This window comes from Canis aureus, chromosome 1, assembly GCF_053574225.1.
Source record: "Canis aureus isolate CA01 chromosome 1, VMU_Caureus_v.1.0, whole genome shotgun sequence".
NCBI classification, from domain to species: Eukaryota; Metazoa; Chordata; class Mammalia; order Carnivora; family Canidae; genus Canis; species Canis aureus.
This window is the reverse complement of record NC_135611.1, coordinates 96,150,849-96,176,296: the sequence shown is the minus strand read 5'-3', so window position 1 is coordinate 96,176,296 and position 25,448 is coordinate 96,150,849. Positions and strand designations below refer to the sequence as shown.

Below are 25,448 nucleotides of genomic sequence, written 5' to 3'. Positions count from 1 at the left end.
GGATGTGACAGGCGGCACCCAGATGACATCACACTCAGTGGTGTGATACCCAGGAAAGCTGTCCCAGGAGAGCACATCCTAAGTGTTCTCACCACAACGGGAAATTTTCTTTCTTTCTTTCTTTCTTTTTCTTTCTTTCTCTTTCTTTCTTTCTCTTTCTTCCTTCCTTCCTTTCTTCTTCTTCTTCTTCTTCTTTCTTTCTTTCTTTCTTTCTTTCTTTCTTTCTTTCTTTCTTTCTTTTTTTCTTTCTTTTTCTTCTTCTTCTTCTTCTTCTTCTTCTTCTTCTTCTTCTTCTTCTTTCTTTCTTTCTTCTTTCCTTTTCTTTTCTTTCTCTCTCTCTGTCTCTCTCTCTCTCTGTCTCTCTCTCTATTTCTTTTTACATTTCTTTTTATTGTGTCTACGAGATGACAATTGTTAACTAAACTTAGACTGGTGATATCACCACCCAGTATATGTGAGTCAAACCCTGTGTCTGTACACCTGAAACTCATACAGTAATGCAGGTCAATGATATCAATGAACCTGGAAAAAACCAGGCCAGTTTTTACATGCATTCACCTAAAGAAAAGCTCTAAATGATAAGATTGTCAAATTCTAGAAAATATTGGCTTCAAGTTTTATGCTTTACTTTTTGCAGTGTCCGTGATCCAATTAAGTGATGAGAGAACAAAATAAAACTGTAGCATATTTACACAGAAATAAGGGAGTATTCGTGTCCTGTTGCTATTGTAACAAATCACCGCAGACCCAGAAGCCTGAAACAGCAGAAAGTTATTCTCACACAGTTCTGGAGGCCGGGCCATCACCATCCATCTCTCTGGGCTGGAGTGAAGGTGTCCGCATGGCTGCGCTTCCTTGGGAGCTTCTAGGAGAGAATCCTTTCCCTACCAACTTCTGCTGCTGCCCACACTCCTTTGCTGTGGCCACACCATCCTCACCTGTGCCTGCCCCTCCTCGCATCATGCGGCCTCTTTGAATTCTTCTCCTTGTGCCTTTCTCTCATAAGGATGCATGGATGTGTTGGCCTCTAGACCCACTCAGAGAATCTGGAATAATCTCATCAGGTAAGATCCCAAATTTAATCACTGGTGCAAAGACCCTTTTTTCTTTGTAAGGTCACATTTACAGGTTCCAAGGGTCAGGACCTGGTATCTTTGGGGGCCACTCTTCAGCCCGCCACATAAGAGATTCAGAAATCAAATGAGGAAAGGTTTTGTCACCTATGGAGCCTGACCAGAGGCTGAGCCCGAGAAAGAAACCAGAGCGTGTGGCTCAGATCTCTGGTCTGTGCCACACTGGTTTGTGGCCACTGCAGAATCCAGGGGTGGCAAGAGTCCTCCGCCGTAACCTCCCTTCTTTTTATCTGTTTTGCTGATGGGTTTGAAATACTCAGTGGAAATAACGATCTCCTTATAAAACACGACCGTAACTTTTATAAAATGTGTAGAGTTCGTTTCTGAGATAGAAACTACTTCTCCCTTCTCGGTGGACAGAATAACTGTTTCTTAATTTATAAACCAGGCGCTGAGTCTGGGTTGAGTCACCGTCATTGTTCTTACATTGGAACTGGCCATTTTGCTAACGAAAGTCCAGAAAATCTCCGGGTGCGTGGGCTGATCCCAAGCTGGCATTTAGATGCCTGATAAGCCGAGGAGGAGAAAGCGCGTAGACAGTGGGCTTGATTGCTCTCCCCGCCTGCACCTCTCCCCCACAATCCACTATGAATCACGCTGGATTAACAACACAGCCGAGACAAAGACACTGAATTATATTAGCATTCGCCTGCAAAGAAATTACGTCCAAGGCCCTCCGTGAAGTTACTTTGGAAAAGTCTCGTCTTGCGAGCCAATCTGCGTGTAACAAAATGAGGGCAAGGGTCAGAGAGAAACAAAGAATGTTTTTGTGACACGCTGCAGTCAGCACAGAGTTTATGTGGCAGATGTTCATCCTGCCACGCAATACAGATGACTTCATACGTGGGGGGGGGGACTCTGCTCACCACCGGCGTCCCTCCCTCCGCGACGACATCATCACCACCTCTGGAGGGCAGTTTTTATGAGCAGCGTGGAACACTGTGAGCACAGTCGTGACCGGGTGTGTTTTTACCCAGTTTGGTTGCTCAAGGCAATCCCAAATGGATTTTGTTTTCGTTTTCTGAATCCACATTCTAATGCGGGAGGAAAAGGAATGATGTCTGGGTCTACATTTTTAATTCGTGCTTTAGGTACCTTTCCCTGTATGCTTTGTCTCCTGTAATTCGCACCATTAATTTCATATGCACTAATATAGAACAAACCTATAGCCATGTGAAAGTGTTAAAGTAAATTGGATTTAAAAATAAAATAAAATGTAAATCGCTTATAAAAACTTGTTTTAGAGTTCTGGTCCCAGTTCACTTTCCTCCCCCGTGGCCAACTTAAAACCGGCAAAAAGAATGAGCATTAGAGAAGAAAATAACGGTTTTCGTTGAAAATGCAAAAGTAACTGCCAAGTATAACCAACTCGGGGTCAGATTGAGACACGACACCAGAAAGCATATGCAACCCCCGCCCCACAGGTCTTTTCTAGCCTACAGTTTTCCATAAAAGGGTAACAACCCTCCCCGTCCAACCGTAGGTCCTGGCCTGAAGCATCCATACCTGGCACCGCAGGTGAGACAGGTCGGAAGAAAACCATCCAGATGCCCAGTCTTTCCTCAAAGTGCAGGGGTCGGAGAAGGAATCTTCATGGCAGTCGGCTCAGTATCAGCTGCTCTGATACCCCAAGTGCCCTGGCACCTCAGGGCTTTGCTCCACACAGGCCTGCTTACCATGATACGGACCACAGAGATCAGTAAGCAGATCCCATCCTTGCTCGGGGGATGTGGAGTGTTGAGAAAATCCTTCCAACAACTCCCGAGTTAGGCTACTGCTCTCATTCCTCCATCTATCTTTCCCCCAACACCGTTCTTAGCAAATAGCTCATCCAGAGGGAACTGTTCTCCTGAGCTGAGAAATTCTCCAGGAAGAGTGTGGCAACAAGCAGGAGGGCAGGTGAAGAATATCTATCAGAAGTAAAAGAAAATTGTGGATGCACTTTTCTCTACAAGCTCAAGAAAATGAAAAAGAAGGTTAGTCTCCCTGAAATAAGGACTCCAGGGAGAGATAGAAGAGGTCACAGGAGAGACAGTGACGCAACGGAAGGGAGGGACAGTGAGCTGTGGGAAAGAAATGTCAAGACAGGACAGCAAAAAAGGCCCTTCCAGAGGCAAGCACGGCTGCTGGCTCCCCAGGAACAGATGCCCAGCGGGAGATAGGCCAGCCAGACGAGTGTTAGCCACACCGTGGGATCCACACCTTGGAAGGAAGGCAGGGTTGGGAAGCGGAGTTGGCAGGGGTGAGGCTGAGCTGCAATGCACACTGTTCATTTGGATCCTTCAAGAAACAATATCCAAGAAGGGATTGGACGTGCAAATTTATTGGGTAAAAAATAGCTGTTATGGGGCAGCTCGGGTAGCTCAGCGGTTTAGCCCTACCTTCAGCCCAGGGTGTGATCCTGGAGACCTGGGATCGAGTCCCACGTCGGGCTCCCTGCATGGAGCCTGCTTCTCCCTCTGCCTGTGTCTCTACCTCTCTCTCTGTGTGTCTCTCATGAATAAATAAATAAAATCTTAAAAAAAAATAGCTGGAATGCTCCAAATAGCTCAAAGAGCTCCCTTTATTCAGCTTTACATCCTGGCTGCCTGGAAAGCGCCCCCCGATCCCTCGTGGGCGCCTCAGCCCTTGCTGGTACAGCTGCTCAGGCCTTGGAGCTCCGTGGGCACCGTGGCCTTCTTCCTGCTCCAGTCCAGCAATGCCAGGCTGAGTGGCACTGAGACCAAGCTCGAGTCACTGACCTGGAAGCCTGTGGAGGATGTGGGGGCAGGTCCTAGGGCAGGCATGCAGGTTTTGGGGTGAAGGGGACCCCGAACCATTTTCAAGTAGAGGCAAATGCTAGCCCTCAACAGGCAGAGAAGAGCCACCTGCGCGGGCTCAGAGCTTCGGAGCATCTGGAGTCACTGTGTGGGAAGCGTGCCCACCACGTCCCCATCTACACACCAGGGCCCTCCTGGGGCCTGTGCTTCTCTCACGGGGAAGCCGGGCCTCTGACCCTGCAGCCAGTGAGAACCTCTTCTCACATGGCCAAGGAAGTCTCTGATTTTCTGCTTAGCCTTTAGTCATGAGCTGATTTATCTCAGCTTTTCATTTTCTTTCCCAAAGCCCGATCAACCCAATTCGTTTTCCGTGTAGTTACTATTTCCCTCACCTTTGTGAAACCCGATGGCACCGCCTGCCCCCCACCCACCCGCGATGGCCCCTGGCACCTGTAACCACAGCACCACTCTCTCGTACAGGGTGGCCTGTACCCACCTGCCACTGGTGGGTGACCGGGTCTTCTCTGTTGCCAGACAGGCAGGGCCTAAGCCAGCAGGAAATTCTCTCCTTCTGATACCAGTTGTCACAAGCTGGGGTCCCTGTTGAGCAGGCTCTGAGAAGAGAGACTAGCAAGGAAGTTTTCTTGGGCGGAGCTCTTGAGCTCAGTCCCTGTGGGAGGTTAGTTCAGGCAGCAGGACTGGGGAGGGGGCACTGAGCTGGTGTGCAGTTCCAGCAAAGGTGTGAGCCGCTCTTACAGTGACCTGTGGGACAGGACAGCCCTTCAGAGCTGCCTGAGCAGGAGTGAGCCGGCTGGGTCTTCATTCCCCTGCATTTAGGGGCCAGCGAGTGTGGCCTGCCCTCTGAAAGAGGCCTCACTTTGGGCTCAGAGGGGTCTTCAACTAAGTTAGCCCCCAGAGTGCTGGCAGCTGAGAGCTGTCTTCCCATAGCGCTCCCCCCAGTGGAGGGGTCGGGGGATCTGGTTATTCCTACAGCTGACTTGTCAGCAGCAAATGAGGCAGACTCCACTGCAAAGGCTGCTTTACTGGAATGGGAAAGCACAAGTGCCAACAGGTAATTCTACACCCACTGGAAAGGTCCTTCCGGAAGGAACGTGAATAAAGACATTGCCCAACAAGAGACCTGGCTGCCAAGAGGTCTGCCCTCGAAATGATGCTTTTTGGGTGAAGGAAAACAAACCAGATGGATGGTCAAAAATGCAGGAAAAAATGAAGGATAATGCCAAGTGTCAAAAATACATTGTTAAACCTAAAATAGCATTGACTTCGTAAAGCACTTGATGAAAAACTTAGGAGTGAAGCAGAAACAGTGGGTAGGATGGGTGGGGTCCGTGTTCCCAGGCTCAAGGGCTGGTGGGAGAAGTGGCAAAGGTATCAATTTATTTTGGACTCAGGTAAGTCAGCAATGTGGCACATCATTTTGTAAAGTAACCACGAGGCCATTAAAAGAATAGAAAATGAGTGTATGACTTTGCAACTAATAGAGGGGAAAAAAGAATTACAAAGTTCTCAGTTGGAACACCTGGGTGGCTCAGCGGTTCAGTGTCTCCCTTTGGCTCAGGTCGTGACCCCAGGGTCCTGGGATCGAGTCCCATATAGGGCTCCCTGCACTCGCTGCAGGGAGCCTACTTCTCCCTCTGCCTGTCTCTGCCTCTCTCTGTGTCTTTCATGAATAAATAAATAAAATCTTAAAAATAAAATTCTAGGTCAACACAAATAAGGTAAGAAAAGAATGAAAAATAATGTAGAATGAGTGGAACAATAGAAAAATATATTGCAAACATAAGGACGCAAAGGGGTTGGAATAAAGAATGAAAACAAGATACAAGCTAGCACTCCGCACCGTCAGGTTGGCATGGCTCTACCAACACCAGGCAAGGTGCGCTTTGAGGGGAAAAAAGCAATGAAACTCACTATGGAATAACAACATGGAATTTTCCTGTATTAACCCAAGAATTAATTCTGAATTAACCTCAGAATATGTAAAGCTAAAACTAACAGAACTACAGCAATTCACGACCTCGGTGGGAGACTTCGTTAAATCCCTCTCAGCAATTAACCAAATAATAACAATAAAAAAATCCAGAAGTTCCAGAAAGATTCAATCATGACCCTGTCCGAATAGGCCTAAACGCCACATTTCCTTGATTCTAAGAATTCACTGGCTGTCACATGCACGGTTATTTGATGAGCCACGGAGGAAAAAAAAAGAAAATCTTGTCGACTGCGACAATGACTTCTCATTACTCAGAATTACTCTCCCACAACCTACTGGCAAAGCTCTTTCATTTTTAATTATGTCGTGGGTTCGCACACGTAAAAATTGGAAGATATAAGAGAAATGAACTACGGAAGGTATTTCTGAAACATCTGTGAGAATTCTTTTCTCTGGGAGCTATTTAAGAGTTGGAGTCATCAATATGCATCATTTCTTCACCCGTTAGGGTGCTCGGTGACATCGGGAGGGCTGGGGTTACAGCACCCCTGAGACAAAGCCCCATTACCATCCACCCTGTGATGCTGTCGCCTCTGACTCTGCTGTTTGATCCTACCTGAAGGTGACGACGGGGACTTCCCAGGCACAATGGGGACGCGTGTTGCATCCTTAAATGGCCCTTACGTGATCTTTCTGCTAGAAGTTATGCACGCTTTCATGTACGCTGGGGCAATGACAGCCCTATCACAGAATGTCACATCCTCTCTGGTCATAAAATGCACTCTTAATTTTCAAGATAGTAAACTGTGCATAGCCCACATCCTAAAATCTTTGGGATACAGTGAAACACTGTACCCAACAGTGCCCGAATATGCAATATTTTCAAGCATGTGCAGAATATTTCTAGAAACTTCCCACACGATGACCTTAAAAATAAGCCTCAATACATTTTAAAAAATTGTATAATTACAGAGTGGGTTCTCTGGTCACAGTCCTATTCTCTGGTCACGGTCCTATTATGCTAGAAATCTACATACAACAAAGGAAAAGCTAAAAACTTCCTATATATTTGAAATAAGAATTATCTTTCTAAATACCCAACAGGTCCAATAAAAAATTACAATGGCAGTTAAAAATCTTTTTAAATGAACTTAGAAAAAAAATGTTAGTCTCAAATGAGTATATAGTTCATCCTCGAACAACATGGTTTGGACTGTGTGGGTCCACTGGACGCGAGATTTTTTTTCAATTAATACAGTAAATGTATTTGTTCTTCTTTATTATTTCCTTAATAACATTTTCCCCTCTAGCTCACTTTGCTTGTAAGAATAAAGCATATAATACACATAACGTATAAAATATGTGCTAATTGCAGGTTTATGTGATCGGGAAGGCTTTTGGTCCACGGTAGGCTATTAGTGGTCAGGTTTGGGGAATCAGAAGTTATATGCAGATATCCAACTGCACGGGGAGGGGAGAGGCTCCTAATTTCTCCCTCCCCCCCCAATACTATATTATGAAAGAAGAGAAAAGGAAATTAGGAAGATAACATAAAAATAAACCCAAAGAAAGATGAAGAAAGGGAATAAAGGCAAGGACACACACTAATGAAACAGAAAACAAATACCCTGAAGAGATGAGTGATTTGACTCTGGTCCTTTGAGATGGGTAAAGTCTGAACCAGAGGGATCCATGAGAAAGTCCTCCTGGAGAATTTGTTGCTGAGATTTGTCTCCAGGGCGAGAGGCCAATCCACGTGGTCCCTTTGATGGAACTTTCTTAACTCTGCAGATTTTCTGGCCCATGCTCCTGCCTCCCCTTGGGCTCTGCCAGTGGGATTGTGTTGGCTGGGGCCCTGTGCAGGCTTCGGGTTACTGTTTTCTAAGAGTGGCCCTGGACCAGTAGCTTTGGCACACCTGGTGGAGGAGGGGCTGTCAGAAATGCAGAGTCTCAGGTCCCGCCTCAGACTTCCTGATTCAAAATCCACCTCGGAGCAAGAGCCTCAGAACATCCCACTAAAGTCTGAGGGATGGTAGCCTGGAGAGATCACCAGAGAGGATGCTCAGTCTCACTCTCCAGCCCACGAAGACCTGGTGCTCGTGCTCCTCCCTGGCCCCCCACTTACTGTTCCCCATCTCCTTACAGCACTGGAAGATGGAGGTGTTTCCACATTTCCTCATTCTCTTCTCATGGATGAGCTGGCCAAGCCCCCCTGTTGTCCACCCTGCTCAGTGTCCTCCCTTGGTAGTGCTTGGCCCTCTGGCATAGACACCCTCAATCTGTAGGGCGGGTGAGTTACCTTAACACTGACCACATCATCCCTGGAGGCAAGGGGGGGAGGCACATCCAGCTCTGAGGTGAAGAAGCAGAAACATTGAAAAGGAAGTTGAAAGGGGAAGAGAGAAACCAGGTCACACAGCTCCCAGGCCAGGCTGCCAATCGCCCCTCGCAAGACGGCTGTGCCAGCTCAGCTTGCTGGCTTCTCATCCCATCATCCTGGGCAAACTCAGTGGAAAAACCATCTGAACGTGCCTCTTAGTGTGGGATAAAGGATGGCTCCCTTTAAAAACCCGTCAATTCCTCTGTCCTTTGCAAGTTCATCCCGGGGAGCCTGACCCCCTCGGCGGGTGGATTTGCGCGGTTGTGGGAGAGCCACCTCCTCCTCCCACCTTGCGCTCAACGGTTATTGTCAGAGCCCAAAGGCAAGAGTGCATCTTCTTCCTGGAGTCTTACGGATTCCCGCAGGTTCCATCAGGGACTCCATCCCCCATAGACATGCCATCCCCATGGGGTGTTCAGCGAGGAAGGCCAGAGCGTCCACGTGGCCTGCCCAGGAGAGGTCACATTCAAGGTCACTCCTACCAGAATGCTCCCTTTCGGAGCTAAGCCTCCGTGGCAGTGCCTGGCAACACAGGAGCTGATGGCTTGTCCTCCGATGGACTATTCACTGTAAGATGGGCCATCACCCTGGAGGTTACAGTTTTTCTCCAAAACCATGGTTGTAAAAAGATTCATATAAACTTTTATTTCCCGTCTTTGGAAATCTCATGCTAAACAAAGCAGGTAAGTTCTCCCAGCTAAGTAATCGGGCGGCTCGCTGGTGCTCAGAAAAGTTTAGCTGCGGAAGTGGAGGGAATAACGATGTACAGTCTTCCCTCAGACTCCTCCCAGTTTCAAATCCAAACGTCTGTAAGTCCCTAAACAGAAACATCTACGCTCCTATGGGTCATCTCTGTCACCAGGGGTATGGTTGGCTCACAGAGTCTGTGGAAAAGACGGAGACCACGGTGTGACCAGGTGACAACGGTGTGATCATGGGGCCTCGGGGGCTGGGGGGACCCCATCACGCACCTGCCACACTGAGCATGTGGAAACGTCACTTCAAGTAGCCACTGTGTCCCAAGCAGCTCCCGTCCTGCTAGAACCGGGGGAGGCTCTCCTGAGAAGCTGATCTGCCCTTTTTACACTTGGCTTATGTTTATAAAGGAATGGGATTGCAAAATTTCCCTGAGATGGGGTCTTGTGACCTTTTAAAGTGCCACAATGGCAATTTGAGCACTTGTGTGAGTTATTTTCAATACTTCCTACAGCTTAATAGAAACCAAACATTTACAAATAATAAGGCCACGGAGGCTAACTGAAATGGCCTGTTTCTTTTCATGAGCCTGGGATCTAGCCAGCTTCATGCTATTTTTATCTTGGTTTACTGCTGTGAGTTATCATTTTCGCTGCTACCAATTTTTGTGTACTCAACTATGATTAATAAAAGGGAAGAATTTATTTGTTTTTCTCTAATGAAAGTGATCGAGTTGGTAGATGCAATCTTTTAACTCCTGAAGTCCATGGGTAGAAATATTACTTCAGGGCTCGTCGGTGGTCAGATAGAGCTGCTGGCCAAGCCACTGCCCTTCCCTGGCCATTCAGCCATCACAGTGTCTGCACCCAGAGAAGAACCGTGTCAGATCGGGGTGTGGACAAGGCGCCACGAGTCACACACCTGCTCCCACACAGTCGAAGCACACGTTCTGGTGAAACCTCAAGGCACAGACTACTATGCATGTTTTTCTTATGTTTGCACATAGATACGGGTGAGGAGTTTCTTTTTTCACTGTGGCCTTCATAACTCGGATTCCAGAACCTAAGAAAGATAAATGCAGAAAATTAACCATTAGATGATCCAACTTTATGGCCAGTGGTGCAAAGGCCCTAAGCATATATTATTAAATCCAACACATTTATTGAAATATAACAAACCATAATCAAGCAACTTTATTCTAGGTAAGTTTTTTTTTCATATTTTATTTCAGAGAGAGAGTACGAGCTAGGGGAAGGGGTAGAGGGAGAAGCAGACTCCCCGCTGAGCAGAGAGCCCAACGTAGGGCTCCATCCCAGGACCCTGGGATCATGATCTGAGCCGAAGGCAGACGCTTAACCAACTGAGCCACCCAGGCCCCCTGACCTTGGTAATTTCTACAAATATGATTTATTTTATAAGTTTATCACAATTTTTTAAAAAAATATGACATATCTATGGAAATCAAGAGACATTTTGCAAAATTCGACACCATGACTTTTTTTAAGGAACATTTTAATACACTATGAATGGAAATGTCCTTAATAAAGAGTATTTATCAAAATCAAAGACCAACTGTGTACTTCATGATAAAACAAGTAACCATACCTATGTATTTTACAGCCTTTTCAGGGCCCTTGCAACTTTAAGTTTTTTTTTTTTTTTAATATCTTAACTTCAGTGTTTCTCAGATATACTTGATAAGAACAATTCAAAAGGAACCACCATCCTGCCTCAAAATGCGAATCTGCACAGTGGGACCTGGGTGTGTGGTTGTCGAAAGAAGGCCCAGGTGAGTCTTATCATTTGGAGAAACACTATCACAGCCTCTGGTGCCATGTCAGCCCATTTATCTTCATAACATCCACTTTGTTCTCTTCTCCCACAGTGGAAAGTCTTATCATGACACTTCTCAACCTCTTCCCTGAGTTCAATCACACCGCTATGTCATCTTCAAAGGTTCCAGTTTCTAATCTCTAGTCATTCTTATCACATTGAACAGTCATGACTTTTGCAAACGTTAGCTGAGCATATTTTGGGGATTGGAAATCCCTCTTTAAGTTTGCAGGCCTGTGAACTTACACATGAAAGCAATGGTTTGCCTCAAGATTGCTGGGAAGCTCAGATGTCCATGGGTCATAGGCTATGGGACTTTCAATCCTCCCTCCTACTCCCCTATCTCTTCAGTAAATCGCACATCCTGGGAACATTGTGTCTGGTATAGTATAGGTTTGGTTTCCCTCCTTCTACAGCTGAAGTACAATAGATTCCCTGTTTGCTGAGAGTTTTTACCATGAAAGACCATCAAATTTTATCAAATGCTTTTCTGCAGCTACTGAGATGATTATATTTTTTTGCCTTTTTCCTGTTAATGTGGTAAATTATAGATTGATTTTTTTCAAGTTTTTATTTAAATTCTGGTTTGTTAACATCTGTGGTAAAATTGGTTTCAGAAGTAGAATTTAGTGATTCAACACTTACATAAAATACCCAGTGCTCATTACACCACATGCCCTCCTTAATGCCCATCACCCAGTTACCCCATCTCCCCACCCCCCTCACCTCTAGCAACCCTGTTTGTTTCCTAGAGTTAAGAGAGTACGGTCTGTTTCTCTCTCTCTTTTTTTTCCTTCCCCTATGTCATTTGTTTTGTTTCTTAAATTCCACATATGAGTGCAATCATATAGTATTTGTCTTTCTCTGCTTGACTTATTTCACTTAGCATAATACCATCTAGTGCTGTCTGTGTTGTTGCAAATGGCAAGATTTTATTCTTGGCTGAGTAATATTCCATTGTGTGTATATACCACATCTTCTTTATCCGGTCAGCAGTTAATGGACATTTGGGCTTTTCCCATAGTTTGACTATTATTGATAATGCTGCTATACACATTGGGGTGCATATGCTCCTTCGAATTTGTATTTTTGTATCTTTTGGATAAGTACCTACTACTGCAATTGCTGGGTTGTAGGGTAGACTTCCTCAAGATAAAAAGCTTCTGCACAATGAGAGAAACAATCAACAAAACTAAAAGGCAATCTATGGAATGGGAGAATATAGTTGCAAATGACATATGTGGTAAAGGTTTAGCATCCAAAATCTATAAAGAAGTTATCACACTCAACACCTCCCAGAAAATAATCCACTTGAGACATGTGCAGGAGAGGGACGCCTGGGTGGTTCACCGGTTTAGAGTCTGCATTCAGCTCAGAGCATGATCCTGGGGTCCTGGGATCGAGTCTTGCTTCGAGCTCCCTGCAGGGAGACTGCTTCTCCTTCTGCCTATGTCTCTGCCTCTCTGTGTCTTTCATGAATAAACAAATAAACTTTTTAAAAAAATGTGCAGAAGACACGGAGAGAAATTTTTCCCAAAGAAGACATCCAGATGGCCAATAGGCACATGAAAAGATGCTCAACATCACTCATCATCAGGGAAATACAGATCAAAACTATGATGAGACCCCCACCTCCCACCTGTCAGAATGGCTAAAATCAACAACACAGGAGACAACAGGTGTTGGTGAGAACGTGGAGAAAGGGGAGCCCTTTTGCCCTGTTGGTGTGAATATATGGATTAATTTTTAAAATATTAAACCAACCTTAAGTTTCTGAGAGAACTCCAATTTAGTCAAGATGTGTCATCCTGTTTATAAATATCTGGGTTTGGTTTGCTAATATTCTTGCCAAGGATTTTTATGTCTTTGCTCATGAGGGATGTTGATGTCAATAATTTTCTTGCAATGTCTTTGTTTAGTTTTGTGTCAAGGGTATTTGACCTCATAAAATGAAGTCATCCCCCCTTCTGGAAGTATTCCCTCTTCTGTGTTTTCTGGAGGAAATAATCTTTAGATTCTAGAAGGTGCCATTTCTCTTCAGGTTGGATGAGAACTTCTTGAGTTCTTCTTAAAATGCAGTTCTGCCAAAGATGAATATGTCTCTCTAAAATGTCATTTTTATTTTTGAAGACGTATCAGTCGAGGTTTAGCCGGAGAAGCAGAGCCAGTTCTTTTGAAAGCTTCTCTCTTTACTGATGCTGGGACACAGGAGACTGGTGGCTACATCAGGAAAGGGAGAGCCAAGGGACCCACCCCTGCTGAGGAAGATATGCCTAACCTAATGATGCTTTCTCCCTGCATCCCCACATCAACGAAAATTAATTCATTCCCATGTTTTTCCCCCATGATTTGCTTCTTTGTATTCATCACTGATTAATTCATTGCACACTCCTGAGCGGGTCCCCCGGAGGTGCTCCCTAGCATGGACTTCCCAGTGAGAGTCTGTGTTTCAGACATTCCACTGTTCTAGCTCACTCTCCCTGTAAGCAAGGGAACCATCCTGGCTAGCCTAACATTTTAGCATATATACAATAATACTCTGTCCCTTAGGCAGGATTTCAAACCTGGAAGCAATATGAAATCTCTGCCAGGCTCTGTTTACCCTGTTTGGCCTACTGAATTAGTGGAGCAAGAAAGAGACAAAAATATGGCACCATAATGTAACGTTCACTGAGAATCCTGTGGGGAAAAAAGGCCCCCAAAATTTGGAAAGGAAACCAAGGTACAAATTCCCTCCTGTGGTGTTCAGAGGCCTGAGATACTTACAGGCGAAATACACAGCCATCTTATTTCTTAGCCTGTCATTCAGCGAGGGGTGGGAGCATCCCCTTCTGGTACATAAGCCAGTAATATACCCAGATCTTTCCTTTCTGTACCCTTACTCAATAATTCTTATCAACCTTCTTTCATGAGCCTCAAACCCTTCCTTCAAAGAAAAGGAATATAGCTCTTTGACTTGGGAAGATCCATAACTTTCTTTTTTCCATGGAAGACTACAGAGCAAGAATCAGCTGCCCACTTGAACTCCTTCTTTTATTCCTTTGCAGCCCTCAATTTGGTCTTTTTGGTTTTTCCCAACAATGCCTGCATCAGTGAGCTGTGCACAAGAAGTAAGCGCCAAGGCCTCCTTCTTTCCAAGAGGTGGTCTCATAGCCTTGTCACCTGTCTACCAAGGCTTTGTCTGGCCCTGGACCCGGGTGGGCCTCCCTGGAGGTCCTCTCCATCAAATCTTGTGCTCATTCGCCAACCAACCCAACAGTTACAAACCCGAGACTGGCACATATAGGGTGAAGTGTGTACAGCAATATCTCATATCCAGAATCCACAAGAAATGATTATCATATTATATAAATAAGTATATATTTATCATAAATATAAATGTATTAGATAAAATAAATTTTATTTTAAAATGCAAGCATTTTGGATGAAAGAAACCTGCAATTATCATATTTACCTGCCTTTTCAGATAGCCCATGGGCCTGAATTTAACCTTTTCTTGGTGATCCAAATGGTGTGGTCATCTGAAACCATCATATCTCCTGGTATTTACACCATTACGTCTTTCCTTCCCCGGCAATTTAGTGCCCTTGTGACTCACCCTAACCAAGTGACTGTAGTGACGCTCTGCTAGGCCTGATCCTTAGGAAGTCCTGGCAACTTGCACTTAGGGCTCTGAGGGAAGTCTGCAGTCTCACACCCCAAGACCACTGCGCTGTGGAAAGCCCACCCTCGCCACAAGGGAAGGCTGCCAGAGCAGGACTGAGATCCACAGCCAGCCCCAACAGGCCATCCTGGGAGCAGATCTTCCAGACTCTATTCAGGCTGTCCTTCATGTAACGCAGAGGAGAGAAAAGCTGTTCCCAGCTAGCCCTGCCCAGATTGCAGAATCAAGAACAAATCAATGGCATTGATCTGGAAGTCCCTGGATACAGTGGTGGATAATGGAAACCCGGCTTATCGGGATGGTGGCTGTGGAGCTGGGATTGGACCAACCCCAGAGGGAGCGCTGGGATGTTCAGATGACAGTGGGGGCAAGTTCTTGGGATTTACTCCCTGTGGTTTTTCTCTTCTGGCTTTATTAGGGGGTCAGCTGCGACTTCTTGCTGAGGCCTAACTGCTGTCCTGCCACAAGGGCCCTCGAATCTTCAGGAGAGCTGATAACCGGGCTTGACAGAGGGGGACAGGTGAGCACACGCAGCACAGTGGGGACAGTGATCGCGGGTGTTGACACATGTGGGGCAAAAGCATAAACAGCCTTAAAAAGACCCTTCAGACATTAAGTGCTCCTGGTAAACAGCAGAATGTCATGAACAAGCCATTAAACACCTGCACCCTGGCTACTTAATGTGATAAGCAAGACGAGAAAAGACCGGCTAATGAAATTTATTCCAGGTAACGTACAGTTAAGAATAATAAACAAAATGCTTAGGCATGAATTTTATGAAGTCCTCAGTAAATGATTAGGTATAATTTTGCATAGTTAGAAGCTCGAGGGCTTTCTTCACCTTCATGATCTCTTTCTGTCTTTGGGAGAGTTTTCATTAGAACATGCTTATTGGTTTATTAGTCTAAATAACTATGCTTTGGTGGGAGGTGCTGGCAACATGATGATGGAAATGACATCCCCCGTGGGTCATCCTGCGGGCTTTACCTGGAATCCTCTGGAATTTCAGCCCTCAATTTTGATGGGAACATCACCTATGAAAATTGTTATTCTCTATGCCAAACATTCCATCATCATCAGGATTTAATAACTTAATGGTTTCATAAGGTGAATTTTGAGATAATTCCTTGATTTCTCCACCCATATGTAAGTGGCCCATTAGAAATAAGTAGAGTCAAAAAAAAAAGTATAGTTGACCCTTGAAGAACAGGGGTTTGAACTGCACAGGTTCACTTATATGTGGGTTTTGGGTTTTTTTTTTGTTTGTTTTTTTTGTTTGTTTTACTGTAAAAAGATTTTTGTTTCCATTTGGGCCACAGCTTGGGAGAAGGCTCCAGCATGGTTAAAAAGCTGCCTAGTGGCTATGGATAAGAAGAGGTTCAGGCAAAAGCCTTGACACCAGAGGGACACCAGAAGGTTTCTTCATGGGCCGCTGGGCTCTAGCAGCTCCAGTCATGCTCAAGGGTGGGCCTAAGAGATACTTGCCCACTGGGAACCGCCAGCCTGTGGAGCTGAGTCAGGTGGTCGCCCATGTTCTTGATGAATTCCACCTCCTTATCTAGGAAGTGGGTCTCCAGGAAGTCACAGACATGGGAGTCCTCGTGGCAGGTCCCAGAGTATGCAGATACAACAGGGCTTGGTTCAGTCTTCTCCAGGACCTTAGTGGTTTCCATGACATCCAGGGTTTTACTCAATTCGTCTTGGAACCACTTCTGCACATTCTAGAAGAGGGCATCACCACCATGCTGGTTTTGCATCATCAAGAAACGCTGACCTGAGCTTTTCCCTGGCCAACTGGGGAAAGAAATGGCCCATATGTTCCAGAGCCACATCACTGAGTTCAAAATAGAACCCTAGAAGGAGATGCAGGAGGCCCACAGGTGCATGTTGACCAGGTGGTCCTGGAAGCAGAGGATGGCTGAGAAGATGATTCCAAAGGTTTCAATTGGAAAAGATGTTGGAGGGTGGTCAGAGGCTGGAGAAGGGGCATCGCTGGGTTGTTTCTATCCAAACACTGTTGAAGTAAGAGGCAGATCCGCAGGACCTCTGGGTGCACTGTCTATATGCAGATTTTTTCCAGTACAGTACTGCGAATGTATTCCTTATGATTTTATCATTAACGTTTTCTTTTCTCCAGCTATCTTAAGATTACAGTATATAATACACATAACATACAAAGTATGTGTTAACCAACTGTTTGTGTTATCGGTAAGGTTTCCAGTCAGCAACAGATTATTAGTAATTAAGTTTTAGGGGAGTCAAAAGTTATATGTGGATTTTTGACTGCATGAAGGGTAGGCACCCTAATGGCCCATGTTATTTAAGGGTCAACTATGGATCAAAGTTTGGGTCACAGCCAGATTAGTGCTCCATGAGCTTTGGGCAATGTGGCCACAGTGGCCATGGGCTGAATGAGTTCTTCTGAAAGATGTTAACATCCCTTCCACTCTAGGCTCCATGTTTGGCATCTACACGTGGAGAAGGCGGTTGCAGTTAGGAGTCTTTCAGTTTTTTTACCCAAGTGGATGTGAAAATGTAGACTTCATTAATTTATTAAAAAAAGAGAACGTAGAACATACTCTGTGCAAGGCCCTGTCTGAGAGCCTCAAGCTCCCTTAATAGCATCTCATTCTTACTAACATCCTCCTACCAGTGATATTTTGGTGTACCCTAAGTGATAAAGATCATGTAATTCACACACATCCAACCACATTCCACAGAATAAATATGCTGAGTGGAGCTGTGTAGTCACCAGCTGGATTTCCCCCTTTCTTTCTTTTTTTTTTTTTTTAAGATTGTACTTAGTTATCTGAGAGAGGAAGTGAGAGAGAGAGAGAGAGAGCATGAGCAGGGGGAGAGGGAAAGGGAGAGGGAGAGGGAGAGGGAGAGGGAGAGGGAGAGGGAGAGGGAGAAGCAGACTCTCTGATGAGTAGGGAGCTCAACACAGGGCTCAATCCCAGGAACCCAGGATCATGACCTGAGCTGAAGGCAGACACTTCACCAACCGAGCCAGACCTGTGCTTCTGGGTGCCCCAGGGTTTTCCCCAATTTCTTTTAAACATCTCAAACTCTCCTTTCGGTCCCGTGCCCAAGATGACCAAGAAAAGACGGAATAATGGTTGTGCCAAAAAAGGCCTCGGCCAGATACAGCCCATCTGTTGCACCAGCTGCACCCGTTGTGTGCCCAAGGACAAGGCCATTAAGAAGTTCGTTATTGGGAACATCGTGGAGGCCGTCACTAGCAGGGACATTTCCCAAGCGAGTGTCTTTGACGCCTACGTGCTTCCCAAGCTGTATGTGAAGCTCCATTATTGCGTGAGTTGTGCCATTCGCAGCAAGGTAGTCAGGAATTGCTCTCGCGAAGCACGGAAGGACCGAACACCCCCACCCCAACTTAGACCCGCGGGTGCTGCCCCACGACTTCCACCGAAGCCCATGTAAGGAGCTAAGTCCTTAATGACTGAAGAAAAAGTGTTCTCCAGAAAAAAAAATAAATGGTGATTATACTTAAAAAAATAAAACAAAATAAAACATCTCAAACTTATAAAAAAATTGAAATAATGGTATAATGAATACCCATTAATCTCCTTTCCAAATTCATCAATTATTAATATTTTGCTACGTTGCTCCAAAAAAAAAAAATTTTGCTACGTTGCTTTGTCTCTTTCTCTCATTCTGTCTCTCCTTCTCTCTCTGTCTCTGTCTTTGTCACACACACTTTTTGCTAAACCATTTGAAAATAAGCTACAGCTATTACCTACTTCAACATGCATCTCCCAAGAACAAGAATACTTGCTTATTGACCACAATACCTTTATCAACCCCCAAGTCAATATTTAATGTGAAAATAAATTTAGTAGTAAAATTTCCCTAATTGTTACAAAAATGATTTTTTTTTTTTAATTCAGGATGCTCTCAAAGATCATGCATTTTATTGGCTACCATGTCTCTCTAGTCTCCTGCAGTCTAGAATGGTCCTTCTACTTTTAGTTGCTCTATATAACCTTGGCAATTTTGAGGAGTCTAGCCTGGTGTCCTGTAGAATGCCCCACTATCTGGATTTGTAAATTGTTCCCATTGATTAGATTAATGTTGGGAATCTTTTAAAAAATATTTTATTTATTTATTCATGAGAGACACAGAGAGAAAGAGGCAGAGACATAAGCAGAGGGAGAAGCAGGCTCTCTCTGGGGAGGCTGATGCAGGTCTCGATTCCAGGACTGCAGGATCATGACCTGAGCCAAAGGCAGATGCTCAACCACTGAACTGCCCAGGTATCCCAATGTTGAGCATCTTTAACAAGAAAGCCACTTGGGGTGGTGTCTTCCTTTTACATCACTGGCTGCCCAGTGGTTGGGTGATGCTACCTTTGATCGATTCCTCAAGGGGGATCCTTTCCCTCTTTGTAATTAAAAATGACCTGCACAGTGATGCTTTGAGGTTCTGTGCCTGACAACTCTTCCCTTGATGATTTTAGGATTCACTGTTAAATCCTTGCCTAAAGTAGTAATTACCTTAATGGTAGGAAAATTTAAGTGTTGCAATCCTTCATTTCTTCTACATTTATTAATAAGCACTATTTTATAAAGAAACACTTCCTTTTCCCATGTTAAAGATATCACTAAGGACTTGGAGATTCTTATTTTAGTCAATGTGTTATAACCCATTCCATCCTTCATCATTGTTCAAATTATTTCAACTATGATCATTGGAAGTCCCTTTTAGCAAGTACTTGTGTCCTTCATACATGTCCCCATCAATTGTTCATGCACTTTTCTTGCTTTCTGGCATAGCAAGATGTTCTCAGCTCACTTTTCGCTTGTTTCTGATAATTAGGCATTTACACTGTTTCCATCATTAGCTCTTACCATTCATGGCATAATGAATAGCTCTGTGCATGAGTTGATTTGTAGTTGTGCTATGGTATCTGAAAGGAAGACATGTTACCGTTTTTCCTCTACTCTGTTCTCAGAACACTTCTAACACCAGTTGTGTGGGGTTTTCCCACACTGAGTAATTTTCCAATTCTTGGCAGACAACAACAAACTGCAGTTTACTTCGATTCTGACACTATCTACCTGGAATTACCATCAGATTCCAAAAGCTAAGGGCTCAGTTCCACAGGACCACCCTTATTTCAGATGCCAATTACAAGCTCATGTTGCCACTTATAGTTCTGACAGATTGGCTAGAAATCAGAGGTTTCCCAAACCACCTCCTCAGGTTAATGTTAAAATGGTTCACAGAGTTCAAAACAGGTTTACTAGGTTATCAGTTTATTATAAAATGATCCAACCAGGAAGTGATGCATAGGGCAAGATATGGGGGAAGGGGTATAGAGCTACTGCCTGCTTCAAGCATATGACCCTCTCAGCATCTCCAAGTTCATCAGCTTAGCAGCTCTCCAAACCCCGTCAGTTAGGGTTTTGTTTTGTTTTGTTTTGTTTTGTTTTAATGAAGGCTTCATTACTTAAGCATGATAGACTGAATCCTTAACACTTGGAGATCAAGTCAACCTCTCCAGCCCCTCCCCCTCCTGGGACGTCTGAAAGTTCCAGCCATCTCATCACAGAGTTGGTTCCCCGTGGCAACCAGTCCTCCATCTTTAGGTGCTTTCCAAAAGCCACCTCATTAACACGAACTTAGGTGTGGTTGGAAGGGGCTTATTGTGAACAAAAGACACCCCTTTCGCCTTTATTTCTCCACAGCTGTTTCAAGAGCCTGAGGCAAAAGAAAAATATTATAAGATACTCCTATTGCTCTTACCACCTAGGAAATTATAAGAGTTTTATGAGCTGTGTGCCAGGAACTGTGGATGGAGACCAAAATATGCATTGCTTATTATATCACAACATCACAGTATCTAAAAGGAAAATTCTGAGAAATAAGGTGGCTGGATTAAAAGAAAAGACTATACAATTTTTTTCCAGAAATTTCCAAATTCTCCCCCAGAGGTGTTGTAACATTCTGCACTCTTATTTGCCATAGACTGTAGCGCCAGCTTGAATTTTTCATACTTCTACTTGACCGTGAATTTCTCCTCAAAGCAGTCCGTGTTTCTTATACTCCATTTTTACAGTTACTTTCAGCCTTTCATCACAATCTTAAATTGTTTCATTCTTAGCAAATCTTTGTCACATGTGATAATAATTGGGGATTTTTTTCATCCTAACTTTTATTTTAATACGAAAACAATTGGAGTGACATCAGTGAGATGGCAGATTAATCATCATCATCCCTCATAGAACACTGATTTTTGGTAATTGCCCATAGATGACAATGCCTTTTTGGAAGTCCTTCAGAGAAGTTCCAGCACACAAAGAAAATGCAAAAACAGATGCATTATAAAAGGTAAGAGGAACAGTTTTACCTTGCCTGTGTCACCTCCTCCCCCAAGGTGGCAGGGCTCAGGGCCCAGAGAGCCTATGGCTCACAATTCCTCCCATGAAGGAGAGCAAATGAGTGAGCACCCAGCTTCCCTAGCCATGTAAGATGCTGCCCAGGAGGCCCAATGCTTTCTTGCCCCACCCAGAATACCACATGATCTCAGCCTGAGGGTGTCGGAGAGCCTAAGAGCCTAAGAGCACAGCAGCCAGGTCCTGGAATTCATTAGAGGACACTAATAACCACTTTTCAAAGTCTCCTACTAACTGATTTGTGGTCTCTATCAGGAAGCCTACTCACGAATTGCTAGAGGTACTACACCTATGGACACCCCAAGCAATCCACAGGCACCCCCAACACTCTGTACACTCCTTTCTTCACAACCTCATACCCCACCTCCATGGTTGGCTCCAGGCACACAGTCTCGAAGATGGTGAGAGCAAGCCTTTGCTAGGGATCAAAGAGCAGAAAGCCCACTTGACTCTTTAGGATTAGGAAAAGGTTCACAAATGAGCATTTCAGGGCACTGCCATAGAGGAAACATATGAGAGGTCATCAGCACCCAGCCTGGCTTCCTAGAATTGAGAGAAGGCATACAATTAAGAATCTCCTTCAAGAGGGAACAAGAAGTGGGAATAACTTCTTGTATTCATAGAAAAGACTGGAGAAAGCCTCAGAGTCCCTATTTAGATTGACAGGTGAAAATATCTCTCATATGATGATGGGAATTAGACTGGAGGAGGTGACTGCCTCTTCAAATGCAAAGAGAGCAATGCAATACCTCAAGGAACACAAAAAATAAGGGAAACATAACACCATCAAAGAACTGACCTCAAAGAAATGAAGATCTGCAAATGGTCTGACAAAGAATTCAAAACAATTATTTTAAGGAAGCTCAGCCAGCTGCAAGAAAATACAAATATATAATTCAGTGAAATCAAGAAAACAATATGTAAACAAAATGACAAATTCAACAGAGATGGAAATCATAAGTAAAAATCAAACAAATTCTGGAGCTGAAGAATACAATGTATGAATTAACAAATATAATAGAGAGCATCAGAAACAAACTTCATGAAGGACAAGAAAGAATCTTTGAACTTGAAGAGAGGTACTTGAAATTATCCAGTCAAGGGAGGAAAAAAAAAGATAAAAAGTATGAAAAAGAAAGAGTGAATAAAGCCTGCATGAATTATGAGATTTACTAAAAGAAATAATATTTGTATTATGGGAATCCCAGAAGGGGAGTAATAGAAAGAGTCAGAGGCTTATTTAAGGAAATAGCAACTAATATTATATGTTAACTGACTGGAATTTAAATAAATTTTTTAAAAAAGCAATCAATAAACATACTAGCTTTTTCATCTTCAAAAAAAAAAAAAAGAAAAAGTGGCTCAAAATTTCCTAGTTCTGGGCAGAGATACAGACACCCAGCTACATCAAATTTTAAGTGCCATACAGATTCAACCCAAAAAGGACTTCATCAAGACACAATATGATAAAATTCAAAAATCAAAGACAAAGAGAAAATTTTGAAAGCAGCAAGAGAAACTCATTTCATACAACAGAATCCCCATGAAGATATTGATAGATTTCTCAGCAGAAACCTTGCAGGCCAGGAGAGAATGGGAGGATGTATTCAACATACTAAGATGAAAATCACCAACCAAGAATACTTTACAGAGCAACACTGTCCTTCAGAAATGAAGGACAGGTAAAGATTATCCCAGAAAGCCAAAACTGAAGGAGCTCATCACTACTACATGTGCTTTACAAGAAATGCTAAATTGAGTTCTTCAAACTGAAAAGAAAGGACACTGATTAATAACATGACAACATATTAAAGTATTAAACTCACTGGTAAGGATGTAGGCAAATTTAGAATATTCTAATACTGTCCTGGTAGTGTGTAAATCACCTATAGCTCTAGTGTAAAAGTTAGAAGACAAAAGCATTAAAAATAACTGTAGCCTCAATACAATAATTTAGTAACAAAGACACAAAATCAAAGATGTAAGTCATGACATCAGAAATATAAAATGAGGGGAGAAATAAAGGGTAGAGGGTTTTCATGCAATTAAACCTCATCAGCTTAAATATACTGTTATAATTATAAGATGTTTTACATAAGCTCCATGGTAACCACAAAGCAAAAAGCTATGGTAAATACACAAAAGATAGAAAGAAAAATCAAAGCATATATAAAATCATCACATAGGAAGAAAGCAAGAAAGGAAGAAAGGCATTATAAAACACCAGAAAAAATAATTTAAAAGATGGCAATAGGAAGTTCTAACTTAACAGAATTGCTTTAAATGTAAATGGATTAGATTTTTTTAACCAAAAGACATAAGGTGGCTGAATGGATTTTAAAAAACCCATATCTAACTATATGCTGCCTACAAGATACTCATTTCAGCTTTAAGGACACACACACATGGAACCTAAAGACATGGGAAAAGATGCCAATTGCATGCAAATGGCAACCAAAGAAAGCAGGGGTAGCTGTACTTATACCAGACAAAATGGACTTTAAGCCAAAAAGTGTAATGAGAAACAAAAAAGGTCATTATATGATGATAAAGGGCTCACTCAATTCACCAAAAAGATATATTAGTAGATATTCATGCGCTCAATATAAAAGCAGCTAATTATCTAAAGTAAACATTAACAGATATGAAGGGAACATAGCAATAATAGTAGGAGACTTCAGTACCCCACTTTCAACATTTGATAGATCATCCAGACAGAAAATCAATAAGGACATGATGTACCTGGCCGTACTTTAGACCAACTTATGTACACAGAACATTGCATCCAACAGCAGCAGAGTACATGTTCTCCTCAAGCACAGATGGAACATTCTCCAGGAGAGATCATATGTCAGGTCACAAAATAGTCTTAACAAATTTAAGCACATTAAAATTATGTCAAGCATCTTTTCTGACGACAATCACAGGAAACTAGAAATCAGTGACAGGAGAAAGTTGAAGAATTCACAAATCAAACAATATACTTCTGAATAACCAATGCTCAGAGAAGAAATCAAAAGGAAAAAAAAAATCAGAAAAACATCAACATGACATGCCAAAAATTACGCAATGCAGCAAAAGCAGTGCTAAGAATGATGTTTGTAGTGATAAATGCCTATATTCTATTTTTTAAATAAAGATTTTATGTTCAAGTAATCTCTACACCCAATGGGGGGCTCAGATCTACAACCCTGAAGTCAAGACTTGTATGTTTCGCCAACTCAGCCAGCCAGGAGCCCCTAAATACCTACATTTTAAAAAATGAGATCTAAAAAAAAAAAAAAAAATTGACCTAGTTTTACACCTCAAGGAACTAGAAAAAGAAGAGCAAACTAAGTCCAAAATGAGCAGAAGAAAGGAAACAAAAAGATTAGAGAAGAAATAAGTTAAATAGCTACCAGATAAACAATAGGACAGATCAGAAAGATAAAGAGCTAGTTTTTTGAAAAGATAAAAAAACTGACAAATCTTTACCAGACTAATTAAGCAAGAAAGAGGGAATACTCACATAAATAAAATCAGAAGTAAAATATGAGACTTTATAACTGATACCACAGAAATACAAAAGGATTGGGAAAAATTACTATGAATAATCATACACCAGCTAAATTGGATAACCTGGATCAAATGGATAAGTTCCTAGAAACATACAATCTTTCAAGACTGAATCAGGAGGAAATAGGAAAATCTGATTGTGGAGATTGGATTGGTAATAAAAAATCTCCCTATCAAGAAAAGCTCCAGAGCAGATGGCCTCAGTGGGGATATCTGCCAAACATTGAGGGTAGAAGAAATGGGTAGATATTGTTCAAAAGGCACAAACTTTCAGTTATAAGATGTATATGTTCTGGGGATGTTATGGGCAGCATGATGACTATTGCTTCTAAGACTGTATTACCTGCTTGAAATTGGTTGAAAGATTTACTCTCTTAAGTATTTTCATCACACAAACATGACAGATAATTGTGTGAAGTGATGGATTATTAATTAACTTGATTGTGGTCAATATTTTACAACATATATCAAATCATCACATTGCACATTTTTAATATAGACAATTTCATTTATCAGTTGTACCACAATAAATTTGGAAAATTAATACATGCTCTGTTATTTGATTTCTTGGAAACTTGCAAAAGAATTTTCTTTTATACAGCATTTGCAAACCAAATGAAATCATTTTGGTTTTGTTATTGCAGTTCCAGAGATTGGCCACAAAATGTCAACTTTACATTTTTAAAGTCCATTGCCAAAGAGAAACTCAAACTATTTTCAGCAATTTCCACATCTATTTGAATAATATATGGTCCCCCAAAGTAATATCTTGAAAGACACCATGCTTTCTACCATAAAAAACATCATTATGTAACTGTTTTTCATTAGAAAATAATATTTTATAGTCACTCTGGCTTTTGTTTGCTCCAAACAGCTACAATTACACAAGTCCACCATAAAAGAAATAAGATAAACTATTTTACTTTAGAAAAAACAAATTTAGTTGTATGCTAACTAAAATATGCTCACTGGCTAAAATAGTTCATTCTTGAGTTTATATGCAAAATTAGAAAAAAAACCCTTTAAACTGAGTAAGCGTTTAAGTTATTGGGTAGGGA

The 25,448-nt window shown here is 42.7% G+C and overlaps 2 protein-coding genes across 7 annotated transcripts in view; one reads left to right on the top strand and one right to left on the bottom strand.

The window, feature by feature from the left end:
- Nucleotides 1–747: 747 nt before the first annotated feature.
- The window catches only part of LOC144320914 (small ribosomal subunit protein eS26-like), a 33,816-nt gene continuing 9,115 nt past the window's right edge, over nucleotides 748–25,448 (top strand). For 2 of the 6 annotated variants that reach the window (XR_013386538.1, XR_013386536.1), the window contains exons 1-3: nucleotides 748–1,064; nucleotides 10,601–10,711; nucleotides 14,838–14,939. Coding sequence is in view for 2 of the 6 variants with exons in the window: in XM_077910027.1 (XP_077766153.1) it covers nucleotides 16,283–16,357; nucleotides 17,513–17,860 (423 nt within the window). In the remaining 4 variants the exon portion in view is untranslated. The other 4 variants (XM_077910027.1, XR_013386540.1, XM_077910038.1 and 1 more) reach the window with 4 other exon arrangements.
- Nucleotides 7,064–16,113, bottom strand: LOC144320926 (uncharacterized). Its single transcript, XM_077910062.1, has 3 exons — nucleotides 15,905–16,113; nucleotides 9,844–9,984; nucleotides 7,064–9,110 (listed from the first exon to the last, which is right to left on the bottom strand). The coding sequence occupies exons 1-3, from the start codon at nucleotides 16,090–16,092 to the stop codon at nucleotides 9,044–9,046; spliced, it is 396 nt and encodes a 131-aa protein (XP_077766188.1). The 5' UTR covers nucleotides 16,093–16,113; the 3' UTR covers nucleotides 7,064–9,043.

Excerpts from the sequence above, each read along its gene's own strand:
- LOC144320926 (XM_077910062.1), bottom strand. The coding sequence starts at position 16,092 with ATGGAAACCACTAAGGTCCTGGAGAAGACTGAACCAAGCCCTGTTGTA. Across the intron at positions 9,985-15,904 it reads AGGCTGGCGGTTCCCAGTGG|GTTCTGGAATCCGAGTTATG; the intron begins GCAAGTATCTCT and ends TATCTTTCTTAG. Across the intron at positions 9,111-9,843 it reads CTTCGACTGTGTGGGAGCAG|ACTCTGTGAGCCAACCATAC; the intron begins GTGTGTGACTCG and ends TCTTTTCCACAG.